This window comes from Apium graveolens, chromosome 4 (genome assembly GCF_009905375.1).
Source record: "Apium graveolens cultivar Ventura chromosome 4, ASM990537v1, whole genome shotgun sequence".
In the NCBI taxonomy this organism is placed as follows: domain Eukaryota; kingdom Viridiplantae; phylum Streptophyta; class Magnoliopsida; order Apiales; family Apiaceae; genus Apium; species Apium graveolens.
In genome coordinates, this window is record NC_133650.1 from 315131283 (window position 1) to 315149716 (window position 18434).

General features: G+C 32.6%; 3 protein-coding genes across 3 annotated transcripts; 1 reads left to right on the forward strand and 2 right to left on the reverse strand.

Annotated features, from left to right (window-relative positions):
- Positions 1–1704: 1704 nt before the first annotated feature.
- LOC141721852 (uncharacterized) lies at positions 1705–2964 on the reverse strand. The gene is made up of 2 exons (XM_074524983.1): positions 2838–2964; positions 1705–2591 (listed from the first exon to the last, which is right to left on the reverse strand). The coding sequence occupies exons 1-2, from the start codon at positions 2917–2919 to the stop codon at positions 1843–1845; spliced, it is 831 nt and encodes a 276-aa protein (XP_074381084.1). The 5' UTR covers positions 2920–2964; the 3' UTR covers positions 1705–1842.
- LOC141721850 (uncharacterized) lies at positions 2479–8775 on the reverse strand. Its single transcript, XM_074524982.1, has 3 exons — positions 5819–8775; positions 4794–5135; positions 2479–4348 (listed from the first exon to the last, which is right to left on the reverse strand). The coding sequence occupies exons 1-3, from the start codon at positions 8600–8602 to the stop codon at positions 3218–3220; spliced, it is 4257 nt and encodes a 1418-aa protein (XP_074381083.1). The 5' UTR covers positions 8603–8775; the 3' UTR covers positions 2479–3217.
- Positions 8776–16801: 8026 nt separating this feature from the next.
- Positions 16802–18174, forward strand: LOC141720256 (putative ubiquitin-like-specific protease 1B). The gene is made up of 3 exons (XM_074522604.1): positions 16802–17194; positions 17297–17545; positions 17881–18174. Exons 1-3 carry the CDS (start codon positions 16805–16807, stop codon positions 18172–18174), a joined length of 933 nt encoding a protein of 310 aa, XP_074378705.1. The 5' UTR covers positions 16802–16804.
- Positions 18175–18434: the final 260 nt, after the last annotated feature.

An 18434-nucleotide genomic window follows, 5' to 3' on the forward strand; every position in this document is an offset into this window, starting at 1 on the left:
TTAATACTTTCGCAGGTTCAAGATTTAAACCTCGTCTATAAAATTTTATAGTTAAACATTTATATTAATTTATTTTCTAAATTATTTTAGAGGTTCGAGTTCGATGAATAACATTATAACAATTATACTTCACATTATCTATTTTCAAGATAATATACAAGCAAATGACCTTCGTCCAAAATACCATCAAACATGTATTATTATTTTATTTTTTATTATCTTCTCTATTTTTTTTTCATACTAAAAAAATTATATATCTATACTAAAAAAATTATATATCTAGTTTACTTGAGCCAAACTCTAAAAATCACACCATTTTGATGTTATAACAAAAATTACACCAACTTTGGTGTTTCCACCAAAATTTATAGAGTTTTTCAAAGTTCCAACACTATCCTTCTATCCTTTCACAAAAACAAATCATTTTTTTTGTACCCAAATAACTTAACATTCTTTTGTTCTCATTATCTTTTTAATTATTTTGTTTATGGTTTATTAATTTTAAAAAATAAAAATTTGATGGAAATTGGTATTCAATATAATTTAAATATGTATATGCATGGTCTTGAAATTTAAATTCACAGAATAATTAAAAATGAGATAAATTATAATAAAATTGAATTTTTTGTGTTAAGCACATTAGTTTCATTGTACATGCATGCAAGATGCAACCTCATGAGCTCAAACCTCAAGTAAATACCGACTCATATTGTCGAGCACTCCTCTAGATCACCAGCATTTTATCAAAATATAGTCCATGTTCAAATTTGTAAAGAATTACCTTTACTATTTTTATTTTATTTTCCTCTCTACATTTAATTTTTATCATTTTATTTCTGGCTTTCTGAATATTATAATTTAATAATTTATTTGCTTATATATAATTTAATTAGTATATATATTAGCATGAATTTTGAATAAGAATGAAGAATATGCTTTCAAAGAAAATTGATTCCTTTTTAATATTATGTTTGATGTACATGGCTTGGAGATGATCTAAATTTTGGTGTGATTTTTACATCAATTTAGTATAAAAGTTATACCAAATTGGTACTCTAATAAAACCATTTACTACTCCCTAAGTACATGTTCATTTCATTAACTCTTCATTGGACTACATTGCGCTTGCAAGCATAATTGTATGATTGAAGTACATTTTCTTTTTATTAGTTATTGTAGAACCAACCAAAGATTTTCAATACATAGTTTGTGAGAGGAGAATTTTGAGGCATCTAGAATTGTTACCCTAAAAAATGAACACACTTGCTACACATTTCTCACACTTACAAAATTTACCTTCATTGGTGCAAATGAAAGTGCAATGTCTAAGATAATTTTAAACTTAACAATCATTAATGAATTCAAATACTTGGAAATTTTAAAATTTACACAAGATGCTACTAATCACTTTCTACGAAAGGGAGAGTCCGAAGTCACTTCCAACTAATTTACTAATTTACTGCAGGTGTGGGTATGGGATCTAATGGATCCTTCACGTGAAAACCGGACACTTTGATTTCAAGAGATCTGGGTCAAAATAATTTACAAGGCCTCACAATATCTTAATTATGGATAAGAATATTTGAATATTTGAATATTTGAATATAAGAATGTTTATAGATCACTGTTATCCTTTTAATCTATGCTATAAATTTACCACTAACGATTATGTATGTTTTCTTTATTTGTTAGATGACATTAATTTAGAAATGTGAAGTGTTAGATGACATATCCATGAATACTAATTTTTTTAAAAGTAAGAGTTTGATAATTGAATCCGCACTCATGTTGACACCCATACGGCCATACCGGATCCGAGTAACATAGCATTTATGAATTACTCTAATATGGCCTCCTTTGTTTCAAGACATGACATTTTGTCAGGAGACTGGATAGACTAGATAGACTAGATAGACTAGATATGACATTTTCCGCCATTAACAGTTCAGGTTTCCATTGTTGGATCTCTAGCTTTCGCAGTTTTGTCAGGTTTGCTACATCCCGCGGCCTTGGAAGATCACAATCATAAATCCAAAGACTTCTTAGGTTTTTGGGAAAAAGACTAACATCTGTCTTCCTTATATCACACTTTAATAAACTAAGCCTCCTGAGATTACCCAATGGTTGAAGAGAAAACTGCTCCAAAGATATGTTCACATTTTGTAGCATTAGAAAACTAAGATTCAAAAACATTCTAAAGAAGCCAACTGAGAATTCTTGTGGATGGTTATTGCTTTGTAGCCACAAAATATGCAGGTCTGGGCATTCCAGATCTTCATCAAAATGAATATTAACAGTCTCCGCCTCTAAACGTAAGAATTTTCCGCTACAACCAGCATCAGAAGAAAAATACCTTGAGTTGCCTTTTACATGTAAAAATTCATATTTGGAATCTGTGGAAGCCATGGATCTTGCTACGTGTCTGATGACGTCATGAACTTTAGTTTCATCAACTCTTTTAGAGTTGAGCAGCAAAGAAGATTTCTTGAGAGAGTCAACCATGTTAAGTACTCTCGATTCTCCCGCATCTGGGGGTATAAGTTCCGAGCCTGTTGCTAACTGGACCAGCATCTTCATATGGATTATAGCATCTTCAGGAAACAAAGAGCACAGAAAAAGACATGACTTATAGATCAATCGAATATTATAACATTTTCTCAATATCGACTAAATCTGAGTTAGTAGTTGAGTATCAATCTTAGCAAGGTAATTGAACAACGTAGTTTAGTTTAGTTGGGTAAATCTTAGTTAGTAGACTCTCAAGTCATGTAATGTAATAATCAAGCTGAAATTTTCGTCAGCAATAACAAGATTACAGTATAATGTTGATTCCATACCTTTAAGCTCCTTACCTCCATTGCTTCCGCTAACCCAATATGGTGCCATCATCGTTTCTGGTATGCAAGCTCTTTGAGACATTAACACAAACACTTTACGAGCAACTCGGTGAGCTACACAAACAACTCGGTGAGCTACACAAACAAACACTTTACGAGCAACTCGCTACCCAAACACTCTGGTAAATCTATATTAATGAATACCAAATTTCTTAATTTTTCCAAAGTAGCTCCTGGCAGACAGGAGTATCCAAATACAAGACAGCTAATAAATTGAACAAACATGTTCAACAAAACAAGACAATAAAAATGGTTTAAGTTTATACATAACACAACGATTCATCTCTGTTGAGGTACATCTTTGTCTAAAAGTTTCAGCTTCAGTTAGACTCTTCTCCTTCAGTTATCTCTGATTGTGTTCTCAGATATATCTTGCAATAAATCGATGCTTCAGCACTATCACTTAAGTAGCTTCCACTTTTGTGATATTGTCTTGTGTAGTCGTTCAAGTCTTGAAAATAATCCTCTTCACTGCACCAGTCGCTGGTAACACATACGAACGATGTGTTTGTTTCCGAGGAACTGAAATATTCTATCCGGGGACACTTAATAAGCCTGAAATTCTTCAATCTGGGCATATTGAAAACACAGCTCGAACTGCAACTGAAACTTTTGAGGTTTGGCAAAGATTCAAGAGTAATTGATGAGAGTTTAGAGTATGTGATACTCTTACCATTTACCTCAGAAGTTTCACCACCCCCAACCTCCTCAACAATATGTTCTAACAAATCGCAGTTAGATACATGTAATTCTTCAAGCTGTAGGATTTTTTCAAACACCGAGCACGTAAAAAGAACAGAGAGTCCACACCTAATAATTTTCACTTTCTTTAGAGCCGGCATATAGCACTCGAAAGTTGCACCGCAGAACATACTTTTGAACTTTGGTAGGCCATCAAGAAAAACTGTAGAGACTTGATTAAGTGTGATAATCTTGTCACTTGTATTTAGAGTTACATCACCCCAAGCATCCTCAAAGATGCCTTCCAACAATCCGCAATCAGAAACTTTTAATACTTCCAGTTGCTTGAGATTTTTGAAGATAGAGCGGGTGAAAAGAGTGTTAGATAACCCACAATCATGAACTGTCACCTTCTCTATAACCGGCATGTTGAACTCATAATTCTCATTATGGAAAGAACTTTTGAGGTTCGGCAATCCTAAAAGAAAAACTTCTGTCAGCTGAGAGAGAGTGATAGTCTTGTTGCAAGTCTCATCACCCCTTACTTCCTCAACAATGTTCTTCAAATTTTTACAATTATGTACTTGTAAGTTTTTGAGTTGGAAACTTTTGAACATAGAGAACGTAAAAAGAGTTGAGAGTCCGCAGGTTATAACGTTCACTTTCTTTAAAGCCGGCAAATGGAAATTGAAATTCGCACCATGAAAAAGCCTTTTGAGACCAAGCAAGTATCGAAGATCAATTAACTCCAGTTGAGGGAGTATAAAATCCTACGAATAATAAAGATAGCAGATAGTGCACAGGTAAATACGAATAATTTAAATGCTCCATGATAATAGAATATGTGTATATTGTATTAAAAAGTAACAAGTAACAATCTATAAGATAACTATGCAAAACGTTTGAAACTGTTAGAACTTGAACTCCAAAATATATAATTGTTCTTGTATGTGTAAGACTAGAAACACATGTAATCTGTTATACATAAATAGTTAGTTTAGAATCTTAAGTGAAATGATACTCCCACTTCTAACCGTTTTTTTACATTTTCCTTTAGCATGAACATCAAGATTTTGTTGGTCAATGAGAATTTTCTAGTAAGGAAAAAACACTATTTTGGACGAACATATATATGTAATGAGTAAACTACCTATACGTGCAGCAATATATAAAATATTGAAATTGAGTCACTTAGCAATACATATTTATATGTACCTGGCAAGAAATTACTTGTTGACCTGCCTCGATAATATCTGTCATCTTCTCACAGTCCCATACACGAAATCCCTTGAGGTGCTTAAGAGCAGTTGCAACAGACAGTGGGAATACGGTTCTCAAGCTTTTGCATTCATATACTTCTATGTATTCCAGATTATTAAGCCTATGCAACATGGCCTCTGGGATCACAATTTCCAGTTTGTGACAAGAAGATACATGAAGACGTTTTAGTTTGGAAAAAGAGGATAAAGTGTCACAATTAAAGCAGTCATTTCCCCAAATAACACTTTGGTTTGGCAAGTGGGAGATAGTCAGTTCTTCTAAGGAAGGGAAGGCCACCTGCATCATATAACTAAAAAATTTATTTACTCAAATAATATTTTTAATCGACCTGTACATATTTTTAATATTCAATGTTTTTGATTAAAAAGTTCAAAAATTATTTTTTAAAAAGCTTTCAAATAATTTTTCTGCAGTCATATACTACATATTTATTAATCTATTTTAAATATTCAATTATCTTGAATAAAAATTATCAATATTTGAATATTAGTTTACTTTTACTCATTTAAACTTAGCTGTATCATAATTCTAATTTTATTAATAATATTAATAAAATTTAGAAATTTATAAACATATTATTTTCACAATAGATAACTCTAAATAATAATAATAATAATAATAATAATAAACTTTAAATTCAGACGCCTAAGAACTTATATATACTTTTTAAAAATGAACATCTAGCTAATAAATATGAGCTTTATTTATACAATCATTTGACCTTTTTTTAATGGTCCTCTTATAAAGAAAAAACACAACAAATTTTAAAGTAAAAAAAGCTTACTCTTCCATTAAAAAAAGAATGATATTGATATGGAGTACAGCTGAGTAAAACCGAACCTAAATAGAAAAAATTGAATCGAACCAGCAAATTTCGGTTTAATTTGATTTAAGTTTTATTAAAATTTCGATTATTTCGATTATTTTTATAATCTTCTTGGAAAGGAAAGAAAGCATACCATTTGATCGAAAAGAGGTCGATGTCGAGAAGAGCTGTCCATTGCTGATGTTGAACCAGCTGCATGTATTTTTTTCTTTTCCCCGTAAAAGCTTGCTAGTCTATTCGTAACCCATATCTTCAGTGATCTTAATTTAGGGAATTCAATGATTTCTCTATCACTTGTACCGTCATTCATTATGATGGCTTTCATAGATCCACAATAACTTACACTGAGCTCTTGCAGCTGTACCAGACCTTTTGCAATGTTGTTGCAGAACAGGTATTTTAAGTTAGAGCATAATTGAATATTTAAAATGGTAAGTTTAGAGAAACATGTTGCCTCATTATGGATCTCATCATGTGATATACTTGCTAGATACCCCATGTGGTGACATGAGTTAATGTCAAGTCTTCTCAAGTCTTCAAATGCTTTTACGCGGCCTTTGCAAATGCTACTCACTTCAATATCGCTGCTACCCAATCTCACTTGTTCAGCCCTCGCCATCAAACCTTCCCAGGGTTGCCAGTGATTTCCATAAAATATAATCGACCTCCCTTCCCCAAAATTAAATCCTGGTGGAAAAAGTCTATATCCCACAGATATGTTGTATCTATCTAAATTAGAAAACACATCTCTACCTTGAAAAGTATCATCATCATAAAAATGAAATTGTAAACTTGTGAGATCAGTCAATTTACTAATCTCCATCACTACCGATTGATACTCTTCACGGTCAGTGATGATTCTCTTTGATATGTTTAACTCTTTCAGACAGGCTAGACTAGACCGCCTTACTACCGATTGATACTCTACACGGTCAGTGATGATTCCCTTTGATATGTTTAACTCTTTCAGACAGGCTAGACTAGATCTGACACTTGACCGCATTGCAAATTTGTCCCGTTGTTGGATCTCTAGCTTTTGAAGATATTCCAGGTTTGCTACATCCAGCGGAATTGGGAGTATACAATCATAAATCCAAAGAGATTCTAGTTTTTTGGGAAAAAGACTGGCATCTGTCTTACTTATGTCACACTTTATTAAACTAAGGGTCCGGAGATTATCCAAGGATTGAAGAGAGAACTTCTCCAAAGATATGTTCACTTTTTGTAGCATCAGAGATCTGAGATTGACAAACATTCTGAAGAAGCCACCTAAGAACTGTTGTGGATGGTTGTTGCTCTGTAGCCACAAGGTATGCAGGTCTGGGCATATGAGATCCTCCTTGAAATGAACATCATGAGTCTCCGCATCTAAACGTAAAAATTTTCCAGTACAACAACCGGCATTAGAAGGAAAATACCGTGAGTTGCATTTTTCGTGTAAAAATGCATATTGTGAATCTGTGGAAGCCACCAATCTTGCTACATCTCTAATGATATCATGAACTTTAGTTTCATTATCTCTTCCAGAGTCCACCAGCAAAGAAGATGTCTTGAGAGACTCAACCATAGCAAGTATTCGCAACTCTCCATCAGGTATAAGTTGGGATCCTGTTGCTAACACGATCAGCATCTTCATGTCAATGTTAGCATCTTCGGGAAACATGGAGCACAAAAAAAGACATAACTTTGCATCATCATGTTCCAAATAATCAATACTCAGTTTGATACCCGCATATACTTCGGAAGGTACTCCAGGAATTTCTTTAAATTTGCCTTTTTGAAGTTGATCATATGCATGGTCCCACGAACGGCGAGGCTTGCCTTTTAGTGCTTTGCCAACTGCAAAAATGAGTAAAGGTAATTGACCACACTCATCACACACTTTCTGTACCAAGGATTTATCCGGTAAAGAGTTGATTGTATCAGGACCAACAGTGTCCATAAACAGATACAAAGCTTCATGAGGAGTCAAGGTTTCGATCTTGACAGGATTCTGGCATCCGTTAACCTCGCATACACATTTATCTCGAGATGTAAAGAGGAGTTTAGAACCATGGGAACTATTGCCATCGCCAAATGAAGCCCCAATAATATCCGCTAAACGAATCTCTGTCCAAACATCGTCAAATATAAGGAGAGTCTTACCCCCATTCCTTAAACTGTTTTCCAGCTGAGAAGCTCTATGTTCCACATCATCTTGCCGCTCCAGTGTGCAATTTAGACGGGCAGCAATCTGGTCTTGTAACTTTAATTCGTCCTTGTTCTCATTACCCACATTTACTCTTACCACCTTGTCAAAAATCTTGTCATTGATGGCATCTTCCCAAATTTTTTCCATCATTCGAGTTTTTCCCACTCCTGCCATTCCATAGATGCCATGAACCATAGGACTATTTTGGTTTACTAGCGCGTCATAGAGCTTCCGATAAGTATCTTTTCTAGACTGAAAATCTTCGAATGAGGTATCAGATTTTGGCATATTTATAACCGGTGCAAGGTATGCAATGTCTCCAGCAAGATATTTATTTCCCGTGTCACCGAGTTCAATCACGGTTGCGGCCTTCTTTGCTGCATTCCTGCCGATTCGAAAACGAGACACGGGATTAGGAATGGGCAGACTCTGGATGCAGCTGCATGAAGGTGAATACTCTTTGCCATTCTTCTTCAACTCTGTAGCATCATCTTGCCATTTCAATACATGAGTTTTGATAATTTTACCATTATTCTTTTCTTTCTTAACTTCCCTGGACATGTCGGCCATCTGAATGTTAAGCTTGTCAGTTTCGGAATTGAGTTGGTCAACAAGAGACTTGTAACAGAATATGTACTTCAAACCACGAAACACAGCTTCAACTGTATAATCTGATACCTTGTCAACAAATTTTCCGATGCATGGAATGTCAGCTACACCCACCATGATTTTAAGTTTTTTTTTCAACAATAATAATAGTAATAGACTAATAGTAATAATATGTTTCAATTTGAAGTGTAAGAAAACGAAGATTGAAATAGAAGGACGAAGGAGCAAGAGTACTGATAAGAAGGAAGCACAAATATTGAGATGGATGAAATGGTTGCAACTATGCTCCCTCTGTTACACCAATTTATTTATATTTTCGTTTTACGACTATCTAATTCTTTACATTTCAAAATTTTACAAAAATAGTAATGGGTCTCACCAATTTTCTACTTTTTTTTCCTTTTCAAACTAATTTTACTCCACTATCTCTTTTTTATATATTAAAAATCAATAGGTTCTACTACTTCACACTATAAACAACTGACCAGGAGGGAGACCTAAACATTTTAATTTTGTGTTAACAACTTAGCTACTCTGTCCCACTATAATGCAATAATGCAAATAGTTTACGTCATTTATGGCGCAAGCACTCCCGGATATTACGTCATTCGTGAATTCTTTTTATCACTTTACAGAGTTTACAACATAGAAGAGGTTTCTATGCCAAAACTATTTATTGTTCATATTTATTGTTCATATTAGCTCACCTAACCATTACTTTCTTCTTGGCAACTATATAAATTAGTTAGTCCACTCACTCACTTTCTTCTTTACACGCACATTCATAATTATTACTTCCACCGAAAGAGTTAAGTGTTTGTTAGAATGGCCTTAGTATAAAACTCTACATCTTTATTTGAAAAAATTGAATGGCTAAGAGGCGGTTTATTTATATAAAAAAAATATTTACATACCTATATATTAAACAAAAGTAAATAAGACTCGAATTATGAAAGATTTATCAATATTATAGAGAAATTTAACCTCTAGTTTTAGTAGGGGCAACTTCATAAAATATATACCCTCCATTTCTCCGATTTTTTTATATTATTGACGGACGAGTGCTCGATACGCACTTTAATGTTTCTGTAAAAATTTTATTAAAAAAGGAAATTAAAAAAATTATAAATTAACTATGAATAATTTTGGATTCGTTTAGCTATAATAATCTTTTGATCAACCCATTCTCTGGAGGACAAAATTTCAATTTAGTACATAAGTAATTAAGACCTTCTCCAATACAGGCCCAAGTGCTGCATTGAATAATGTGTAAAGGATCCGGGTAGTAAAATAAGCATTGGAGCAAAAAAGTGGCTAGGCTAGAGCCCAACTCGGTGGCCACAGCCAACTGCAGAACTTACTGTATATTTTCTTGTTTTTAGCTTGACGTGGCAAGTGAATCACTTTATTAACCTGCACACTTCTACTTCATGTTGCTGTCTGTTCCACTGCCTGCTGCTTTTTCTGTAAATTCTAACGTAAATATTAACGTTAACATGAACGTTACTAACTTTTTTAACGTTCAAAAAAAATTCACTATAAATACCCAATTCACTCATTATCTTTTTTCACACTTTCTTCTCTTGTAAAAATTTTGCATATAATTTTTTTACTTACAAAAAAATGAATCCAAACAATTTTTATTTATACGAATATAATACTAAATGAAATACGATTAGCAGCACTTGGTTTTGGGCCCCCGTTGGAGTATCTGGCCAGTTTTTAAGTTGAAATGAGTTGATATCCATGTGGCTTGTTTGTGGACCCCAAAAGGACCTGAGGATTGGAGAAGGTCTAAGTATTCATTTCTTTTCTCTCAAAAAAAATGTTCATTTTTTAATTGGCAATAATACAAAATACTCGCCGTCATGCATGACGTGGACACTGATGTAAAATGATGTTGTTTATGACTTACTTTTGCTCTTAATAATTGATAACCCAGCTGTTCATGTTTATAGTAATAAACCAATCATTCAGGACTCTTTAGGTAACACTGCATGTTACTCACTATAATGACATTTTTCCACTACTAGACAACTAGGTTAGGGGTGTACGGACGGATCGCTCAATAACATCGAACAGCTCAACCGCTCACACCCGAATCGTATTTTGCGGATATTGTTTCCTAATATAACTTATAACAATCCACCTACTTATCACTTGTAAAATAAAGATATTAACAATTAAAAGTGTGCATTGGCAAATGTGTCCAATACAAATAGGAAATAAATAGAAACGTTTTTAGGTACGGAGGGAGTAACAACCAATCCACCGCAAACGCTGCCCAAATAGAAAAAGAAGCAACACATGACTATTTAGTACTCCCTCAGTCCTATTTTATATGAGCCACTTTCCTTTTTTGGACGTTCCAAAAAAATGACCCTTCCATTTATATCATTCAGTTTAGATCATCATAACCACACATTCATATAATCATTTTTATGATTCACATTAAAGTCAAGTATTAATTTCTTAAAAACCGTGTTTGTCAAACAAGCTCATACATAATGGGATGGAGGGGGTATCTATAAGGTATTGTTGCTGCTTTTTTTTCTGCTTTTTAAAAAGACATTTGTCTTGAAAAAGAGGGGAAAAGAGGCAATTCTGTATCACTACTTTTAGAAAGAGAAAGCAGTCCACTAGTGTCTGCTAAGTGCTAACAACCAATCCACCAAACGCAAAAATGAACAGGCTTATTATAAATTTGTGAACGTCATTCTTTAACTATCCTATATGACTCTGCTCTTTTTTGAAAAATAAAGAAGGCCTACAAGATTTTTGCAAAAATACTGTCATCTTTTCATTTTTTTTTGCAGAAATATCTTTTTTTTTGCAAAAATATTATTTTCAAATTTTTTTTTGCAAAAATACGATTTTCTACAATTCTATTCAACTAGATGCAAATTTCGACGAGATTCGGCAGCTACATGCAACCTCGTACACACTCAAATGAACTAAAAAACTTGATTCAACTAGTTGCATATCTGCTTGATTTTGGTTGATTCCGTATTTTTGCAAAAAAAAAATCTAAAATATTAAAAAAAAAATAGAAAATTAATATTTTTGGTAATTTCTCTAACTTTTACTAGTCAAATTAACCAAGTTTCAATATAAAATTAAAATCTCTCTTCATTTTATTTCGAAAAACTAAAAATTGCATATTGAAAAGATTAAATATGTTTTTCAAGTGAATTATTTTTTTCTAAAATTAAAATATATACATATAAATTTTAGCCAAATTTGGAAGGATAGAGTAAGTTACATAATAATGCATGTGAAATCACATTCATGACCCCAATTTTATCCAAGTAAATATATTCTAGAACCATTCACTTATTAAAAAATCGTTAACTTTTATGTGTGAAGGTTTAGTTTCATGAATACACCAGTGTATCACACGAATAAACAATTTAAAATTAAGGTCATGTTAGTTTCAATAATTATAATGTAATAGTGGGATAACTAATGTCATCAATATTAACTATGTGCTTTAATATTATTATATTCGATGTTAGTTTTGAAGATTAAACTTATAATCTTTTAAAATTTTATCTCATATTTGTTTTGTTAAATAGTCATTAAAATTGAATTATAATCTTTTTTTAACTTTTTAATACTATATTTGTTTAACATGTGATTATGATTTAGAGGATTACTGGTCGGGGAAATTATATAATATTATAATCATATACAGGAGTCCACCATAATAAACATACGATATTATATCCATTCAAAAATTTAAAGGATTATAATGTTATCTTGTACTTAATATTATGAAATTGAGCTAGTGGTCTTTCTTATTAAGTTATTCTCTTATTAATTTATTAAGAGCGGGATATAAAGAAAAACGAGTATTTAGGCCATGACGAAGCATACACTTTGCACTAATCATTAATATAAAATCACAACAAGAAACCCTCGGATCCCATGCATCATGGTAAAAGGACAAAATGAAGATATAAAACAAAATTAAAGTTATTTTGGTAAATAATTAAAGTGGGTGGACAACTAATTTATATCGTTGCCATGTTTGAAAAAGAAGAAAGTGGATGAATGGACAACTAATTTATACCGTTGTCATATTTGAAGAAGACAATAATGTTTAAGTGAGCTAATATGAACATTAAACACTCCTATTTCAATTTATAAATTACTCCCTCCGTCCCAATTTATTTTTTATGTTCAAATTAACTCAATTTTGAACGTAAATAAAATTTATTCATTTATTATTTTGAAAAACTAAAAATAAATATTAAAATAGATAAAATATACTTTATGGTGATATATTTTATAAATATTTTTTATTATGTACAATATAAAATTTTCAGCTGTGTTAGATTGACCGCAAAAATTCAAATATGACAGATAAATTAGGACGAAGGGAGCCTAGGACGCCCCCTATATGGCTCTTACTGCAAGGGAGTCGTTAACCATGACTATTGATGATGGCAAGTTGTGACGAAGATCGGTGATGTTGTATATGAAGGTTAATGATGACCATTGCGACGGGAGATTACAACGACCATGGTGGAGAAAATGTGCGACGACTGCTACGACGACGGTACGGTACCATGACGGTCGCCGTAAAAGAAGACGGCGACAAAGAACAAGTATTGATAAAGAATTTATAAATATTTAATTAAGAAAACTAATATATTTTGAAAAGAAAATATTATTGGATTTAGAGAGATGAAAAGGAAGGACTAACGGAGAATTAGTGAAAATATAAATGGAAGAAGAAATTAGTAGAAGAGAGAATTAGTGTAAACAAAAATAATATAATATTTAATACAATGTGATTAATTATAGCTGACAATTCGTTCGTTTCGTGCACTTTCGTGTCATATACTTATATTTATTAATATGAATAACAAGAATAGAAAGATTGACATGTGTCATTTGAGAAAATTTTGGGACAGAATATGCTATGGCTTATGTCATTCTCTACCTGATTATGTACATAAAATTATTAAAATCAAAATGAAAAATTAAAAAATAATTGAAGATACCGTGCAGGGTTGTAAACTAGTCTAGTTAATGAGATTTGAATACCAACCTCAAAACTTTTATGAAAAAATTGCAAGCTATATACATTGCCCTTTTCTCCAAACTTTGTTGCAGAGAATATATGACAAATCTTACCTCTTCAAATTGCATCGATATGTACATAAATAATAAAGAATACAATTACAAAGAAACATGTTTTAACAACTACACAAATCAAGATTTTACAACCTGATAATGTACACATTACATGTTACTTATTTCTTTCATTACAAGAAGAAAGAAAGACTGCTTCCTAAGGTGTGCCAAAGTTTTCAGCATATCAACCTGCAACCAGTATCTTGGTACGTACTTGCCTACTACAACCCGCGACTCATTCAAACTTAACCACTTTTATGTGGCCTGCCCAAATTGAGCATTAAATGGCCATTTCCAGGATCTTATATTATTCTAACACTCCCCCTCACTCGAAAGCCTATTTATGGGCCGAAGAGTGGATCACGGGCGCTCATCTTTGGGGCATAAATTTGCCTCTCGTGTCCCTCATAAATTGTGAGAAATGTTGGGGGTGTTAGGGATCGAACATGAGTCCTCTGCCAGCCTGAGCTCTGATACCATGTCAAGGAACCAGTTACTCTAAAACCTCAAGGTGTTAGAGAATGGCCCTTTCCAGGATCTTATATTATTCTAACAGTTACCCATATATTCAGTGTTCACTTTCTCCGAGTCAATCTGATAGGATAAAAGCAACTTACTATGAGAATAGAAGATGTATCAGTTACTAGTGATGAAAACCGATAGAGCCCCTAGTATGCTACAGAGATTGCAGCCGGCATTACATAATACAGATAGTTTAATTTCAAAATTACTTTTTTTGGTTTCTTTCACAGTACCGAAGAAACCAAACCTGAAGGCCTATTGTTTGTGTGATCAGTAAAAACTGGAATACTTGATTGTGTAGGGGGAGACAACAAGAAACAAAGGCATGTTGTGTGTTTGTTTGATAAGCAAAAACCAACAAACTTGAATGTGCAAGGCAAGACACCGAATATGTCATCCTGACCTGATGCTTCTCAAATTTTAGTAGTGCGCAGCAGCTTTTCAAAATTCAAATTTTTATCAGAGACCAATCATCTTTGAAAAACTTATAAGATGGCTTGTGGGTGACAGAGAACTTATACATGATCCTCAAACTTGGGGCTGGTCAAATTAATTGAGAGGTTTCTCATCAACAGTATCACCTGGACATGAACCACAAAAAACACAGTGTCAAAAGGGTTCCAAGACCATGTAGCTAGAAGTATACTTCAGTATAAATAGACAATTACATATATTTACCAACATTGTCTATTATGTACACTACTCAAACTTCAGAATGTTGTAGTGAATCCTCCAAGATTGGGTCAAGCATAACAAATCTATAGCTATTATTAACGAAATTCACCACTTAAACCTACCTTTGATTATTCTTAACTTTTAACAATATCATTTATTCGAACTCGAGCTTAACAAACGAACCGAACTCGAACCAAACACGAACCGAACTCGAGTCGAACACCTTAAAAATTTGATTCGGTTCGTTAAGATTATCGGATAAGAAATGTTATTCGAACTCGAGTTCGATAAGCTTATCGTACGAGCTTATCGCACTCGAACTTGAACGAACCGGACAAGCTAAACGAACAGCTCAGTTCGTTTATAGCCCTAAGTTCAGTGGATTTCAAGAAAAAGAATGTCCAATAACATTGCATGCATTTTACGAGTTTTTAATTTGGTACATATTTTGTAGCTAATTTATTTTAAAAATAAACATAAGAACATGAATCAAATGAAGTATTTAGTAACACTAAAAAATTTGAAAAATTAGGATACTTATAATTTTAATAGAGATTTATTATAAAAATATTAAAACAAAAATAAGAAATTATAAATTATAAAGATTGTGCCGAAAAGTGATATCAAAACCTAGACACATATATTTGATAAAATAGATATCTTTTGATATTATTATTTAAATATATATATAATTTAAAATTATCTTCATAGTATTTAAATTAAATTAATTTAGATAAAAGACTTATTTGTGATTTCAATTCATATTTAATAGAGAATATTTATATTTTAAATATTTTTTAAGTAAAAAAATATTACCTAATATTATCATACAAATTTATATATTTTTTGAAATGATTCAAAATTAAAATCGGGGTGTAATCTTTTACAATATTATAAATACGGGGTGCACATTATAATAATATAAATATAAAAAAAATTATTCCAATTTTACCCTTGAAAATTGTTAAAAGAGGTGTGATATGAAACGAAATTAAAAGTTGAGGGATGTATTCTGCCAAAATTAAAAGTTTAAAATCGTACTGAAAAAGTGAATATCTATAAGGGGTGCAAAGTGTAATTTACTCTTTATTCAAATCCTGAAAATGGAATTTGTAAGACCCTAGTTCTTGCAACAAAACTATTAGGCCCAAGCCCAGGAATTAAAGGCCAGAGCACAGGCCCAGAACGGAAAGCAAAGACCAAGTCTGAATAAAGACCTTAAATAGAAATGAAGGAGCTCCAGAAAAAGGTTAGATATTTAGAGGAATAAGAGATATATTTGTATCTAACAGAAGGGACCCTATCCACAGCCATAGTTGGATAGGGTCCACTTACAACCAACAAATCAGGACCGTTGAAGGAAAAAATGAATGGCTGGGATCCGCTACTGCCGCTATGTTTTATGGCGGCCACCGTAATGAAACATTGCGGCCTGGCCCATATACTCTATTTTCCTTTCTGCCCTTTATCTATATTAATTCATTTATTAATACTTTTTTATCTACATAAATAATAATTTAATAAGATATTATTCTTAATATTTATGATTAAAGATTGTATATTAAAAAATACTATAAAATATTTTTATAGTAAATTAAATATTATATTTAATATTTAATATTTAATATTTTAAAAGTATTGAAATATTAAATTAAATTAATAAATTCAAATCCCTTCAAATATTTAATAATAAATATTAAAATAATAAAGGAAAATATTTTTGATATTTAAATATTTTAATTATTCAATATTTTTAATAATAAATGAAAATATTTGAATATTTGAAAATATTAATAATGTTAAACATTAATAATGTCAAATAAACACAAATATTATACCTCCGCAATTTTTTATTGCGGCTCCGCAATGCTTCATTGCGGTAGTCGTTTTGATGTAATAACTCTTAACTCTTTTTTAAAGTAAATGGCCTTAGATTAACTAGTTCCAAATGTGCTAATTGTGTTTTTGTTTATTTTGTAGATGGACTCAATTGAAGATTTGGCGGAGGATGCGGCGAAACGAGGTGGTCCTGAGCGGCGTGGTGATATGACAAGGCCACTAAAAAATCGGAAAGTGAGGTGGTTGTATCGGCATTTCTGGAGTTTAGAGGTTGATTACATTTGGCGTGATCACAGTGAGCGGGGCGTTACTTATCCTCTTACACATAGCCAAGTAACAACTTTGCGACCAGAGTATTGGGTGGAGGATGATGTTCTCAATGCCTATGGTGAGCTCTTGAGACTTAGAGAGGATAAACTCTGGGAAAAATGGGAAAAAATTTCCAGAACTGAAAGTTTCAAGCCCAGGCGGTATTTCATTGCTCCTAGCTTTTTCATGGTGATGGCACTTGAGCATTGTCCTAACTTGAAGGTACTCTATTAAACAAATACCAATGCTCCAACCTGCTTTTCTATAAACAGATATCAATTATGTTGTATAAATGTTAACCTATTTTTTGACTTGTAATTGTAGGCTTCTCCGAGTACCCTAAAAGGTGATGCCAAGAAGTCAATGGAGAGGTTCTTTAGAGATTATGCTAACAAGGGGGGTAGCTTGCCTCTTCAGTTTTGTGACTTTGCATTTTTCCCCACGTGTGATAGCTCTCATTGGTTCTTGTTTGTTGTTAATCTCAACAAAATGAGAGTGCTAAACATTGATCCTCTTAGGGACGACAAAGACACAATAGGGAACATCGCTCACCCCTTCCAGTATTACATTATGGTAACTATATCATTCTTTAATTCCCTACCACTAGTTTTAAATAGATTAATATGAAATAATGACTTGTTAGGTTCATTTCCCGTTAAATATCATTCTTTAATTCCCTACCAGTAGTTTTAAATAGATTAATAATGAAATAATGACTTGTTAGGTCCATTTTCCGTGAAATATCATTCTTTAATTCCCTACCAGTAGTTTTAAATAGATTAATAATTAAATAATGACTTGTTAGGTTCATTTCCCCTGAAATATTATTCTTTAATTCCCTACCAGTAGTTTTAAATAGATTAATAATGAAATAATGACTTGTTAGGTTCATTTCCCGTTATCTGCAGGAAAAGTTGATCCCACATATGCTCAATTATTTGCATCCATTTCGATTTCCATTGAAATATACCCGGGTTCATGGTCTTGATGCTCGACCCAAGCAAGATGGTGGCAATGATTGTGGTGTATATGTCTCCAAGTACATGGACGTTATGCTCAACGGGATCTCTTTGCCATCAGCTGTGTGGAACCCTAAAGTTGATGTACAGAATTTTCGCTATCAGATGGCGCACGAGTTATCAAAAGGGGTTGCTAGACACATTTCTGAGTGGGGCATTCGACAAAGAGAGGCGGGACACTAGTTTGTTATTTGATTAGTGACTTGTAGTTACTTTAGTTAGTTGTACATATTTTGCTCGGTTGTATTTTATTTAGATTGGTTGTATTTATTTTGGTTGGTTAGATGTATCTATTTTAGTTGATTTGTTTGTAGTTGGCATATCAAGGCCATTTTTTTTAAGTTTAGTTTGGTTTGGTTTGTTTATAGTTGGCATGTCAAGGCCATTCATTTTTAAGTTTAGTTTGGTTTGGTTTGAAATTTTACAGGTTTTTGGTTGACTTA